Source organism: Pseudorca crassidens, chromosome 8 (genome assembly GCF_039906515.1).
Source record: "Pseudorca crassidens isolate mPseCra1 chromosome 8, mPseCra1.hap1, whole genome shotgun sequence".
Classification (NCBI taxonomy): domain Eukaryota; kingdom Metazoa; phylum Chordata; class Mammalia; order Artiodactyla; family Delphinidae; genus Pseudorca; species Pseudorca crassidens.
In genome coordinates, this window is record NC_090303.1 from 27,904,300 (window position 1) to 27,919,983 (window position 15,684).

Genomic DNA, 15,684 nt, shown 5'->3' on the forward strand with positions numbered 1-15,684 from the left:
CTTGAAAGCCTGACTTGGACAACAGTATATGATGATTGAAAGAATTATCCTAGACTCTAAAGCATGGAACTAGTACCTTAAAAACTGTATGAGAAAAAAAAAAATCATTCTGTTGTAGATCAGAGAGGGAAGAACTTAGGACATTGAGCATAGGAGGATGCTGGTACTTCAAACAAAAACAAATAAGGATCTGGATTGAGATTGTGGCTTTAAACATCAAAGTACAACTGCAAACACAGGAGAACGAAGAGAAATTGGTGAATTATAAAGTACAGAAAGTGAGAATAACTCATTGGTCAGTAGTATTTTCAATTGCATATACAGTGAAGGGGTTTGGCATCCTTTGTTTCATGATGTTTTGACTGGCCATATAAATTTCTCACCTGGTAGTGTTGAAGAGTCCAAATATCACTGGGTTCTTATGATCTCTGGTATGCAGCAAAAAAATATCCTCTGAAACATTAAAGACCATTATGTTACTTAATATGTTTAGCCCTCGTTGCATGTGAAGAAAATATATTGTCATAAAATAGTTTAGAACCCATGACAGATTTTAAGATATAAATTTCCATATACAATCATATAACAATGACCAAATCACAACACAGTGAGACTGATGACTGTTCAAGATGACTGTGAGCTGGGCCTCAAGGAGGAAACTAGAGGCGCCGACTCTAAACTAACAAGAGGGGTCTTTCTGTTCCCGCAACTCCCTTGTCCCCATACGTGGACCTGGCCAAGACGAAAAGAATAGAAACGTGCTCCAAGTTAGATAGAAGTCAATTACTGCAGAAAGCAAATTTTCCATATGTGCTAGAAACACTGAGGGTTATACAAAGAAGCATATATATTGAAGAGGAAAATTTAGCTCTCCCAATAATATTTACCTAATTCATCAAAATACGTATCAATTCCATTCATTCCTGGTACTGAGCAAACCAGTCTAGCTTTCAGGAAAGTACTCCACTTGTTCACTAGGATTCTCTGTCCTCCTACATCGTTCTGTAAAAAACAGAAAGCAGGTAAATGGGTACCCAGAGAACTTTTATCAACAACAGATTTTGTACCATTAAACCTGCAGATGGCAAGAGTTACAGTTCTTTTCTTTAATGTGAAAATTTGAGCATAATCTTCAAATAATATTAAAGATGCAATGCCCCATAAACTTTTTCTTTAGGTTTGCACATTCTGCCTTGTCAGTGTACTTTCACCCTGGCCCATTAAATACAGTTTCCAGGTATTAAACAACGTTAGTAGAGAGTAGAGTACACTTTCCTAAATAAAGTAGTAAGCTTTATGATACAGTAACGTTTATTATTATTTTATTGATAAATAATCAGCTTATCTCAGAAGTACAGAAGCATCCACTTCTTTTTCTTATTTTAGGGAAAAAGGCTTGAAATACTAACACACAAGCACACATACACATAACAGGCATACATACTTGCACACATACATAAAATACGTATGTGTGTATATGTGAATTTATATACACATACATATATATACTGAACATACGTATAAACATCTTCTTAAATTTATTCAAGTATCTTCTTAAATATCAAAATAACTTCACATTTATAACACTATTAGCATTCTCTCAATATACATGGCTACCGCAGTTGGTTCTGAATGTTCACAAAACAACCTATCTGATTATGCCCAACAAAACTATATATGTTTTCCCTACAGAATCAACCATCTGAATTGTTGAAACATGCTCATGTAAATTATTTAGAATGTGGATTAAAGAAACTTGCAAGAATTTGGTGAAATTAACTTTTTAAAATGGAGCTCAAACTTCTGTGTAGGAAGAAGTCTAGCCTAATTATAGGCCATTTCTTAGTAGGGCTTTGAAAATGGAGAAAATCACACAAAATGCAAAGCTCTTTTCAGATTAAACTTTCAGTAGATATGAAGTCTGAAGACTAGATAGTAAATACCAATTTTAGGGAGCCTAAGAGAATAGAAGAAAATATTTTACAGTAGAAACCTACTATAAAATGAACAAAGGCCTGACCATAAATTGCGAGTTAGGCAAGCTTAGTGAGAGAAGGCGGTCCTCACCACGCAGAGTCGCCCCACTCTGGTGTAAATTGCATGGGCATTGTTTTCTGCCTCCAGGGCCTTCTCCGTAAAAAAGAAATACACTTTGTTGTCATCTCGGTCTTCATTGTCAGGGATCATGTACGAACCTACAAATTTTGGTTCTAGAGAAGTAAAAAACAGATGAAAATGTAGTAACTATTACAACAAAGTAAGTTAATATATTTCCCTTGAAATTTTGTACTAAACATTAAAATCATGTAGCTATCTCCATATTCTGTGCAAATCAACAATTTTTTTTTTTTTTTTTTTGTGGTACGCGGGCCTCTCACTGTTGTGGCCTCTCCCGTTGCGGAGCACAGGCTCCGGATGCGCAGGCTCAGTGGCCATGGCTCACGGGCCCAGCCGCTCCGCAGCATGTGGGATCTTCCCGGATCAGGGCACGAATCCGTGTCCCCTGCATCGGCAGGCGGACTCTCAACCATTGCGCCACCAGGGAAGCCCCAAATCAACAATTTTTAAGAAATGTCAGGGTATTTAAAATTTAACTGAGTTGGAGGGAAATAAATCAATTTCAAATAGCATACATTATAGACCTGAAATGAATTCAAAGAAGAACAGATTAAGAGCAGCATGATTATAATCTCCATGAATTTCCTCCCATGTATATATGGGAGGGACATATTAAAGTCAATATATGTAAAATATTTTAGTAAAGAAGTCTATCATTATTTTTTTAATTCATAAATTATCTATCAGTCCAGCTCATGGAAGACCAGTTTAAGTTTTTGTATTTGTAGTCAAAGGGATCTGAGGGAATGACCTTTGACTGATATGGAATGTCAAATATTTTAATGATAAAATGCTGCCAATAATGATTATGCACTCTAAAGCTTAATAAAAAGGCTGAAAATGATGAAACCACTCACTATAAAATGATTTTAGCCCCTAGATATACCAATGTGCCAAAATATAAACATGAATCCTTACAAAGGATTCTACGTAAATGAATGCCTAGGGACTCTCTAGGAATTTCATTTGTCTCTCAAGTACAATGTGATCCTATTAAAACAAGCAAAGCAAAGCAATCAATTCATGCAAAATTACACCAACTGACAAGAAAAAACAAAGCAACTTATTGGATGAAAGGGGTTTTCACTTTTCATATATTTGTCTTGTTCATTTAAGTCCTGATTTCTAACTATTGCTATGACGGTAATCTGGTTGTATACTAAAGCGGATCCCCTCTGCTATAAAATGATATACATATATCATATATAATATTTTAATTCGGGAATACTACTAAGGAAAAAACCCCTGAAATTTGTGGAAACTATAAATTACATTTGTATTGTTATCATTATCAAAATGGCAAGTTTCCCATGCGCTCTAGACTTGCTTTCAGTTCTGATTTACATATGCTTTTCTCCTCAATCCTACCTTTCAACAGGCGCTCGTCATCGTGTTCAGTGCGGATGTGAGCCAGTCGCCCCAGGCTCCTGAAAATGGCAGCGTCTCTGCCCCAGTAGTCACTGTAGAGTCCAGCAAACAATTCACTACCTGCATGAAAACATCAGATAAGTCAGTATTCGTTTCTGGGTCTGATGACAATGTATAAAACCACAATTACGATAAACATATCCAGGTTTCCCATGTATACGGCCTAACGAAACAGATACTACTGCTAAGAGCATATATGGTACAGTCAGACAGCCAGGGTTTGAATTGTGACTCTGCCACTTACTAGATGTGTGAACTTGGGCAAATTGCTTAATTTCTCTGCGCCTCAGTTTCCACATTTACAAATAGGGGAATAGCACTCAGAAGTGTTGTTAAGAGTAAAGCATTTAGAAGAGTAGCTGGTATATACTAAGGCCTACATGAGTATTTGATACATAACCTGGCTTCATGGTATTTTAATAAACTTATTTTAACCTTCATATCATCAGGGTATTAGTATTGGTATTGGTATTAGTATTAGGACTGGTATTATATGTGAGTCAGCTAACTCAAATTCTTCTTGTAGTAAGAACTTGCTTCCATCAACATGATTTTAAGGCAGGAACCACAAAGTCTGACAAAACTGTACATAATCCAATTAGTTGTCATCTAATTTGTAAGTGTGTGGCTTATTTAGACAGAAATGACAGAAAGAGCTCATAATTTAATCAGGCAGTCAACAGAACGAATGAAGTTAGCTGCAACATGTGGCGAAGGCCACAGACTTAAATCAGACCAAGGAATACACAAACGTACGCAGGATCTCAAGCCATGGCAACATATCTTTGGGGCCAGCCAGAAAGACAGACATTAAAATTGCTCACGAGAAGAGAAAAAACAATTAACAAAAAGAAAAATAACATAATGATATAACTAGACCTCCAGAAAGACCAAAACCTCTCAAGCACAGGAACTTGGGGTTCTCTTTTGTCGAACTGACAACAAAAGGCAACTGGTGTGCTCCTCAGTGAGTCCAGAAGGATTGTCCTGGGCATATGAGGCTCCAATCCTGTCCTGGGCTAAAATCACTGGCCAAGAAGAAGATGATAGCAACAGATCGCTGGATATAGCAACCTCAATTTAGGGTGACAAAATTATTTTCTTAATGAGTGTCATGTAACTGTGGTCAGCTTTTAAAGTACAGACGTGATGAGTATACTAAAAGTATACTCAAAGTATTAATGCCTTTCTGTTAAACCTGGAACGTGTACATATGTGTCCAAGTGGTATTTAAAGTCCTTTTTTAAAGAGAATTCAAATTAATTGGATTTCCAATTTAATAAATTTAACTGTATACTCAATTTTCGAATTAGAATTATTAAAGTTACAGGTATAAAAATTTGACCAAGTATCTAAACAGAATTAAACAAAACTTGAGTGTCATATTTATAAATTTTATTGATTAGATTTAAAAATTGTTTCAATATTTATGAAGGGTTTTCTCTAAGGTAAGGTCTTTAAAACTTTCAAAAACTTGAACAGATTAAATATATTTGTAAAGTTTAAAATTTGAGAAAGTAATCAACTGAGTTGTAAACAGGATCACTGTAAGAAGTTTATTTCCACCTTGAGATAACTAACAATTTTTCAAAAGTAAAGATGATTGCTTTTGTTAGATTTAGATTTAGAAAAAGAAAAGTGAGCTATAAATTGAATTTAAAAACAAGAAAACTAAGTTTTGATAAATGTTACTATAATAAACTATTCTTCATTTACAAAAAGACAAGTAACCATAAATGGTTTTTTTGGTTCACAAAACCCACTATGGATACTTAAAAACTATACAAGATACAAATAAATAAAATCCAGGTCCTTCGCAAAGGAATTCACTTTTAAACTATATATATTATAATAAGTGAGAAAGAGAGAGAGAGACAGGAGAGACAGAGGCAAATGTGGTAGAATATTAACAGTTGGTGGGCCAAGGTAAATGCTATAAATTTTTTATTCCTCTTCCAATTTTTCTTTGTATTTGAAAATTTTCAAGACAACAAATTAAAAAAGAAGCTGTATTTGTTTAGTTCATCCTGTATATTCAATACATGCTGAATGAGAAATATGATAAGGAAAATAACAAAAACTAAAAAATAAAGATGCTTTATAACCAGACTTAAGAAAATAAAATTTGGTAGAGAAGAGTTATATCAGAACTCTTATTTAAGCATATTCTTTGAAACTAGAAGGGGGGAAGAACGACATAATTTGTATCAAATTCAATCAGCGCTGTCTTCACCAGAAGTTTTATATCCATGTGTAAAAAGAGTATTTTGGGATAAAATGTATTCAGTGGTTAGGGATATGAACCATATGTGGGGTTCAATCTGTACTACTTGAACATAGATAAAAGAGAGTCATGCTGAATTCATTAAAAGGCCTTGGAGATCATCAACTCTATGGCAGAAATGAACGAGTTCACGCACAAAGGAGTTACTTGACTATTGAACCACCAGAGCAAGGGTTGTTCTGAAATTTTAAAAAGTTATTGTACTTGGTTATAGTTTCCATAAAAATATAAAGGCCATCTTACATGGATGGACCTGGAGATTTTCATGCTAAGTGAAGTAAGTCAGGCACAGAAAGAAATATCATGTGTTATCACTTACATGTGGAATCTAAAAAAAAAATGATACAAATGAACTTATTTACAAAACAGAAATAGACCCACAGTCATAGGAAACAAACTTATGGTTACCAAAAGAGAAAGGGAGGGGTGGAACAAATTGGGAATCTGGGATTAATAGATACATACTTCTATACATAAAATGGATAAACAACAAGGATCTACTGTATAGCACAGGGAACTATTATCAATATCTTGTAATAACCTATAATGGAAAAGAATCTGAAAAAGAATATATTGATGTAAATCAACTATACTTCAATAAAATACAGTAATAAAATAAAAAGGCCATTTTGTAAAACTGTCCTAAACAGAACTTATTTTTCTAATATGGACTGGACTGAATGTTTAATTCATAATGGGTACAAAAAAAAAGATTTCTTTAAAATTTCCTAAAATATTCACAGAACTTTTATATCTGAAAATATTACTTTGGAAAAATAATCTTTATTTTAGTTCACATCAATTTTCTTGCACTTATCCCAATCTGAACACTTTCCAAGTTCCACTTGTAATCAATTCTACAAATTTAACAAAAAAGTTCCCCTTGCAGCCACTAGATGGAGCCATATGATACCAAATAATATACATCCAGGGCAGGTTATCTGCAAAAAGGAAAAGATGATATAGTACCAATTTTACCCAATTTCCCTTTTTGTATCCAGATAAAAGAAAATGGTTTGTGAACAATTCAAATAATACAATATGAACTGTATGACTTAAACTTCAAAGAAGCTACTAGACAGGTGCTAAAAACTATATGCTATGTAAACTGAACCAAACGTGTTCCTGTTGGAAACATTAGCTTTTCCTCAGAAGGGAAAGATTGTCCTTTCATATTTTATTATCAGTGTGAAGAACAAAATAAATTTATAGTAATAGATAATAATGATGTTTGGTAAAATACTTTCCTAAGAAAAAACAAACACTTTAATGAAAAATAATGAGAATAAAGCTTTAGGCACAAAGTTAACTAATACTAATTAAATGAACAAAAATAATGAACATTATTATAATTGATATTATTTATGGCAAATACATAGTTTCTAGTTGAAAACTTTAAAATTATAACTGGTATAGAGACAACTTGTGAATCAACATTTTGGTATTGTATAGAGCAAAAAATAATATCTGGATAATTCATATTATCACGGATTAAAAAATATTTCATACAAATAGTACAATATGTTTTAGGTTTTCAATAATAAGAACAGAATTACTCAAATTTTTAGTTTTCTATGTCTATACAGACATGATATTTAATAAATGTATTAGCTTGGTCACAGAGTTTACTGGTATCTATTTTGATATTCTGAATATAAATAACCAATTTGACTTGCAGCCATATGTTTCATTGTTATAGGCTTCTGATGGTAACTGATGTTATGTTAATGTTAGTTGGTTATCATTAAAAAATAAAACACATCTGCAGGGTATTTTGACAGGTGAATGTAACTTATCATTGTCATGTTCAACAATAGTCTCTGTGTACAGATACCAGAAGAGTGGAAACAATTCTGCACTGGAAATCTGGCAAACTAAGCCCCCAGCCCCAAACCTACTGCTTGTGGCAAAACTGTTCGGAATCTCACTGCCTCGGTTATTTGGACAACCAGAGAGGTGTACAAGTGATTTCCTGAGGTTGCCAAGCTTTTCTGTTCTCTCTGCTGCCCTTTTTATGGTTTGTATGTTCTTTGCCTGGAATTCTGCACCTCCCCGCCTTCCCACTTCACCTCCCATTTACCTGGCCACGGCCCACTTTCTCCATGAAGCTTTCCCTGACCGAACTTGTGTTAGTTAGCTCCTAGTACCACCATAGCCCCCATGCCTATCATATTTCTCATCCTACTATAGTTTGTCTCCTGTGTTTGACATTATTCCTCACTAGAATGCAGACTTCTTGATGTGTCTTATTATATTCTTTTGTCACCAATATCCTGTAGAGCATCTGGAATACAGAAAATGCTCAATAAGCATTTGTTGAATCAAAGAATGGCATAATGAGTTAATTAACAAGTGAATAAATCTGAAACTTTTAGTGTTCAAATTTAAAAAAAAACTATGAAATGCAATAAAAACAAAAACCTCAGGATAAGATTCTGATTTTTCAAAAATGCTTCAGGGAGAAAATATCAAAAGAAAGAAAAAACTGTTGGCATTTATATGAATAGCAGAGTTCTTTGAGTTTTTGTTCCTCAAAAAGACTATATTTCATAATTTAAATCCAGGAACACAGGGACTCTATCTTCTTCTAGTATTTGTCCCCAATAGTTTCAGCCGCAAAAGACTGTGTCTACTCTCAACTAGTTTGTAGGAAAGAAAATAAAACAATCATTTAACCTTGGCAATACAAAAACAAACCCATTGTGAATAATTCTAAGTTAAAATGCATAAGTAAAATACTTTTCTACACAACTCCTTTTTTTACAATACAAACTCCAGTTGAAGTGTTAGTGAAACATACTTCATTGCCTTAATATTTTATCAACATTATCAAGAGCTTAGTTCACAGATGGTATTATTAATCGATTAGAGTTTTTACTCACCATGTTGTAAATACAGATTTTAAGTGTTTAGTGAGAAAAATTCACAGTTTTTCATGCCCTTCTTATTTTCTTAAGTCTTGCTCAAGCATTTCTCCTATTTATGTTGTAAATGTCTACAAATCTGAATGTGAAACATGTTCGTTTCATGGAAAAGACATGGCTAAAGATGGATTTAACTACCTCATTTTATAATTGAACTGTATCATTTTGTTAGAAAATCATTCTACTTTTGCACTATTTCACAGAGTGATTATTACATGCATAATTGCAAAGAGAAACAAAATGCACTTGGGAGGATGAGGATGGATAAGAATGGTCCACAGGTTCCAACCTCCCAGTTTACACTCATGGTCTGTGTAGGATGCTGAAAGATATCAGGAAAAGCAGGTCCTTTTATTAGTTATGTAGTTGTTTGGACTTTCTGTTTGTTTTTGCTTTGGCAAATAGCTAGCATTAGCTATCAATGTCAAGAAGGTGGTTTCTGACGTATGAAGGAAAAAAGAAAACTGCGTTCTGAATCTGTTCATTTGCATTTGCTAGCATCCATGACAGTACTGAGTTTCCCTGGTAGCAAAACTGTGACACTGCTACCAGCATGGTCAAATCAGATTTCTAAGGGGGAGAATGTCCATGGGGAATTGAAGACGACATTTTTTTTCTTCTTTTTTTGAGAAAACCATAAGCAAGTATTCAAATAGCTCATTAGCAACTAGCAGTTAATGGCCAGAAGCAACAGTGAGCATGTGGATGCTTGGCATTCTGCCAGATGACAAAGCACAGCAGTCTTAACCTGGATAAGAAATTACAGATATTCTTTAGGCACAGGAACATGCTAAAGGCATAAGTTTCTACACAGTTGGGACGAATTCAAGAAACGAGCCAGCACATTCACTTCTGTTTATAGAGGTTGTCATTGTAAAGACATCCACTTTACCTTCATTTCGATGATTTCATTTATTTTTCTAACATTTATGAAGTCCTATTTTGTGCCAGAACTATTCATTTGTAATTCTGCCTTGAATACACAGTTAATAAAATAGAAACATTTATTTGTAAAAAAAAAGTTTTAATGGTATTAAGAGCTTGAGATAATCACTTAAGTTTTCCCTGCATGAATTCCGACTCCCTTTCATTCAACTGACATTGACCTTTAATTCACAGAATTTGTAATGAGGGGATATATTCACAAAGGTCTCATTATGATGAATAAAAGTGCAGGATGAAAATTTCAGCAGCTGTAAACTTTTGTAGTTTTATTTGCTATAAAATGTAACATAAGACATGAAAAGGGCAGAAAGAAAATTTTGGTGACCATGAAATACCTCATTCATGGTTATTTGTTGATATAAAATTCAGTAAGTCTTTAACTTGAAAGTATCCTAAAAATTCTAACAACAAAGCTAGCACTTTCAAAAGCAAAGTGTGAAAAGGTACCTGACAAATCAGAGTGGTTTTCCCCCAAACACTAGTAACATGTACATTAGCATACCTTAGGTACTTTAGGTATGGTATGTATTAAATTACACCTAGAACTGGTAATAAAAATCTGGGTCAGAATGAAACGTTTTAAAACAGTAGCAATAGAATTGAGCTGACAAACTATTAAAGAAATCCCAAAGTTACTGAAGGTGCTATCAACTTAATAAAAAGAATACTGCAATATTATATCAAATGTAAACTGATGCAAAAAAGTCAGTTAATACTTTTCCTTCCTGACCAAAATGACATATGACATAAAGAAAATATTTCCTGATTTTTTTTTTTTTTTGCAGTACACGGGCCTCTCAGTGTTGTGGCCTCTCCCACTGCGGAGCGCAGGCTCCGGACGCGCAGGCTCAGCGGCCATGGCTCACGGGCCCAGCCGCTCCGCAGCATGTGGGATCTACCCGGACTGGGGCACGAACCCGTGTCCCCTGCATCGGCAGGCAGACTCTCAACCACTGCGCCACCAGGGAAGCCCCTTCCTGAATTTTTATTTGGCCGGCCACCAAACCTAATAATTTTTAGTGGCAAGATAAGTCTTAAGCATCTTTCGCTGACTTGAAAGGTACAGACAAGTAATGCAGCAATTCATTTTACTAAGTAATTCATTGTTTCAAAAAACTGTTTTTAAAACCCGATTATAATGTCTTGCCTTCTTCAACCAGTTATTTAAGACCACTTTCAATGTAATATTAGTAATCACTGTAGAGGGAAAGTGTGGTTAAACATATAGAAATATTGTACCTGTGATATGAATTTATATACCACCAAGGTAAATTCTATTAATACAAAGTGACATTTAAAGAGCAAACCTAATTAATGTATGATTTCATTTTGATTGGCTTCTAAACATATAGAACATAGCTCAATAAAGAGCTATTACTCCTTAAATCTTGTTTCACTCCTTAAATCTTGTTTCACACAGAATGATTGCCAGTTACTAACATTTCCATTCTCAATTAGACTATAAATTTTATAAAAGTGTTCATTAACCTTTCACCTAACAAATAATATTTATTCCTTACTTAGTTTTTCAGTAAGCTTTTACTCCATGTGATCTTAAGTCAACAGAATTTAGGTTAACTAAAATGAAACTTGTATCTAAAGTTAAGATATTATAAGAAATTCTCAGATTCGTGAGCATGTTTTTTTCTTTGGGGGCCTTGTTAGTTTTATGACTATTGTTACAAATTTGAGGGTTTTTTTTTTTTAATGATGAAAGTGAATCTTAATGTGAACAGGTATTAAAAGTTAAGTGTGACCTACAATTAACAAAGAAACGAAGAAGCAGAAATGGTCTAAAGATGGTCACCTTTTTGCTGGAGTCCTGTCCTAACCCATCGGCAGAGAACATGTGCGGTCATAAAATTCCACATTAATGCGTTCTTTTCCTGTCAGAGTAAGCTGCACCAGGCCTACCAAATTCCAACTCAGGTAGCTCCATTTTTTCCAGTCCAAATTCCTGCTGCTTTTTCAATTGGGTGAATTATTTCTACTTCCTGTCTTTTAAAGAGTTGCTGGCTCACAGAGGTTATCAGATTTCCATCCCAGTGGCTGCTGCATAGCCACAGTAAGTGAATGATCTCTCAAAGGTACTTTGGGATGAAAGCTAGCGGATAAATGAGAAGAATTATATTTTTATTTCTTCTCTTTGCAGGGATTATTCTATAACTTTTGTGTTTAGTTTGGAGGGCTCTTATGATTTGATTTCTTTTCTGAATAAGGGAAACAGTCACCCAGATGGCAAGCACTTCACATTTTAGCATCGTGTAATTCGATTTGGAAGTTCAATGAAATTCACTTGGAAATGTCCCTCCAGTAATATTTCCCCTCTTAAAAAAAATTCAGTTTCAAATTCCTGGTTTCATGCAAAAACAAGCTCCAAGGAGGCTGAGTGGTGAGTGGCTAAAAAAAAATTACTTTTAACCATTAAAAGAAATGTTCAAAATAAATGGTGTTCTCTTCCAATCTTCTTAGGATTTTACTACAGAAGTAGCGTTTACTGTGTAATTTTTGACTTTCAATACCTTTTATAATATTCTTGTGAACACTATCCCCAAATTTATTTTTGGTTTGTTTGTTTAGGAAGCTCAGGGAGTATTTCATTCAGTCGATATTTATAGGAGGCCTTTTCTGTGCAATATATTGTATGGTAAAAGAAAGATGATAAGACAGTCTCTTTCTTCCAGACATATTCAAATCTTAAATCTATGAAGTTACAAAAATCACTAAAAACATTAGAAAAAAATTGTATGAGTCTATCAAATGCATGTATTTTAACTCATATGCTGCCAATCTACCACGAATTTCTAACATTTCTGAAGCTGGCATTCTCCAAAAGTGGCATTCTTAAGGTTCTGATTCCTACTAAGTCCAAACTGACTTAAGCAACTTAATTCCCATATTTAAAATCTCCCCTCCGCATATTGTGTTTACACACACACATATATGAGTGAGTAGCAGAACTCAGGATATCATAGTATTTTCTTAAAAATCTTATATTCTTTAAAAATATCTCTTTATTCAAGCTCCTAAAGAACTAATCACTACGTGAAATTCTCATCTTAAAGCACTTTCAAATCATGAAGCTGTAGTAAATCAAACCTTCCCTACTGTTTAGAGCTAACGTAAGATTTTTGTTCTACAAATAAATATCCGTATATATAAAAGCTCTACTTATTTGGACCTGAGTACCATTACTGCGACAGGGGACTGTGGGAACTCGGATGCAAGGCCCATCAGAATCAACTGTCTGGAATAAGTTCACGGAACGTGTTGTCTCTAGAATATACAGGAACATCTGCATCAACTCTCAGTCCAGCAAAAGATATGTTGATTACTCATCAGTGGGGAGTTTTAAGTTTTACCCACTTATTTAGGATAGGAAATCTCTACTTGTTATTTTACATGTTTTCATTTTCTGTAAACAGGATGACCTAATAGTAGCAGATAACTCTAAGTGCTGCAAATGTAATAACAGAAGCTTGTCCATCTGTACCATGTATCTATCAGAACCTCTCAACACTGAGGAAACAGAATGATTCCTAAGAGCACCTATGTGAGGTGTCAGGGATTGCTCCCTTCAACTTTATACTTGGCAACTCAATCAGCTGTCTGTACCATAGCAGTGCTGGAGTATTTGATAAGGGTGTTCCATTTTCAGTCCCAAACTGTATTAAAGAAAAAGGATTTTTCTGAGATTTAAGTGAGATTTTCATGTATCTTGACTAATTTAATTGAAATCCAGATCAGACATGGCCAGCTTATTCTATTATGCCAACGTGGACATAGTTTGAGCCACTCAACCTCTACAGCTTACATTTTAAATTAACAGGAATGACTTTGAAATTCCAAATTGAGATGACTCTCTGCTGAATTCTACTGACACAGAGAAAGGTACCAAGAAGAGAATATTAGAAGTTCCCTTACAGTCACAGAGTAATTAATACATAAAGAATTAACATATGTTAAAATAGTTTGGTTTCTCTAGCTACATTTTTATAAAAAGTATTTACATAATTGCATTTTGTGAACAATAAATGACATAATACAAAATACCTTCTATCAGGTAGTAAGGGACAGTTTGTGTTTTCTGGATGAGACGTCCATACTTCATAGCAGCTGCACTTATTTTAGAGTAAAATTGGCTCAGGTGAGTATGGCTTGAAATTTAATATCCATGCTCCCAGCACCAATAAATAGATATGACACAGCAATGTATATGAAGAAACACCAAAGAATCTGCCTGAAGTTTCGAAATCAATAGGACTACCACCTGATGTCTGCAGCCATGATAATTACCAATTAAAGTGGAGATGAAGGAGGAGCTGGCATCAAAAGGACATCTGCCCCTTCCTCTCTCAGATCTGTGCGATTCCAGGTGAAAAAGGGGATCCTTTAAAGAAAACCAGAAAAGCCATTATGTATTTGCCAACTTTAATAAGAATTTAATTTCTCAGAAAAAATACATTTAACCTTGATTATTTACAAAACAGGTATTGTAAATAGGGCACCAGTGAGAAACATCAAGTTATTTAGGAACAAACTGGATTTTATAAATAAACACGTGGGTTTTCAGGCCCATGTGGGTTTTCTCACTTCTCTCAAAAAGGATGCAGGTGCTGAAATGAAAGAAATTTGCAGTTTTTAATCACTTGATCAGCCAGTATTAGTTATTCTGAGATGTGTCAGTTAAATATTCCAAATGAATGGAGACTTGCTGAAAAAAAAAAAAAAAGGTTAGTAAAAAGGAGACTCTGATAAACATGGAAATGGGCATTTATTCCACAAAGGCCATTACTGATTTTTTGAATAATCTCTAAAAGAAAATGATAAAATTTTCTATCAATAATTTGGAATATTTATTTCCAATCATTTTTATTCTTCATTGCATATTCTTTGTATAGACATCTAATATTTAATAATTTAGAGAATGATTACTGCATAAATAATTACTGGGATATACATGTAGAAGTTGATGCCATATTATGAACAATATTTCAGTATGGTTTTGCACAAATGAGATTTTGAAAATAAACATTTCCATGAAAAACTACTACTTTATTGGTTCCTATTGCAATCACATAACCACAGAACTTTTTCTGAATGTTCTCAGATTGCAAAATTCTCATTAATGGATATTTTTACAAGTAACCTCCATTAACTGTGTTATAAGTGGTTTCAGTTAAAAAAAAAAAAGTAGTCTGGAAAAGTGACAATAAAAATCAATATAGAGGGGCTTCCCTGGTGGCGCAGTGGTTAAGAGTCCGCCTGCCGTTTCAGGGGACACAGGTTCGTGCCCCGGTGCGGGAGGATCCCACATGCCGCGAAGCGGCTGGGCCCGTGAGCCATGGCCGCTGGGCCTGTGCGTCCGGAGCCTGTGCTCCGCAGCGGGAGAGGCCACAGCAGTGAGAAGTCCGTGTACCGCAAAAAAAAAAAAAATTAAAAATCAATATAGAATATTTTGTCGGAAAAAAAAACCCACTTTGCAATAGAATATTGTCAATACTGCCCACTGTGGCATCTATAAGTAGTCCCGCCCACCTGTGAATAATGAACCTGTAACCAATCCAAAGTCCTGAGGAACCTTTAAGGGTTGCATACACTTTTCTAGAACTTGATCTGGACTTTCCTAGACAGCCTATTTACTCCACATTATCTATGCCATCCTTTTCTTGCCATTCTTATCCAACACACATTCCTCTTTCTCTCTGTGATACTCTAAAATCACCATTTTGATCCTGCCATTTCAAGACCTTTCTGGTAAGTGCAGAGCTCACCTGACACTTATAAAACTCCAGTCTTGTTCTTGGAACCGAACCACAGCCTAGAGAACAAATGTGGCCTCTGAATCCAGAGGTGTGGCTAAACTGATATTTTAAGCCAGAAAAAGAAAAGTTTATCTATTTATACACTTCACACGAATCAATAGAAAGAATGCCAGTAAATAATTTGAAACATTTTTGTGTTCGCCTCCCACAGACAACGGAT

At 34.6% G+C, this 15,684-nt stretch overlaps 1 protein-coding gene across 1 annotated transcript in view; it reads right to left on the bottom strand.

Annotated features, from left to right (window-relative positions):
- The window catches only part of SEMA3E (semaphorin 3E), a 266,959-nt gene that overhangs the window by 38,480 nt on the left and 212,795 nt on the right, over positions 1-15,684 (bottom strand). Inside the window, exons 5-9 of the mRNA XM_067746088.1 lie at positions 13,996-14,089; positions 3,487-3,606; positions 2,068-2,210; positions 888-1,002; positions 384-453 (exon numbers count right to left, since the gene is read on the bottom strand). Coding sequence (XP_067602189.1) covers positions 384-453; positions 888-1,002; positions 2,068-2,210; positions 3,487-3,606; positions 13,996-14,089 — 542 coding nt within the window. The remainder of the gene's footprint in view (positions 1-383; positions 454-887; positions 1,003-2,067; positions 2,211-3,486; positions 3,607-13,995; positions 14,090-15,684) is intronic.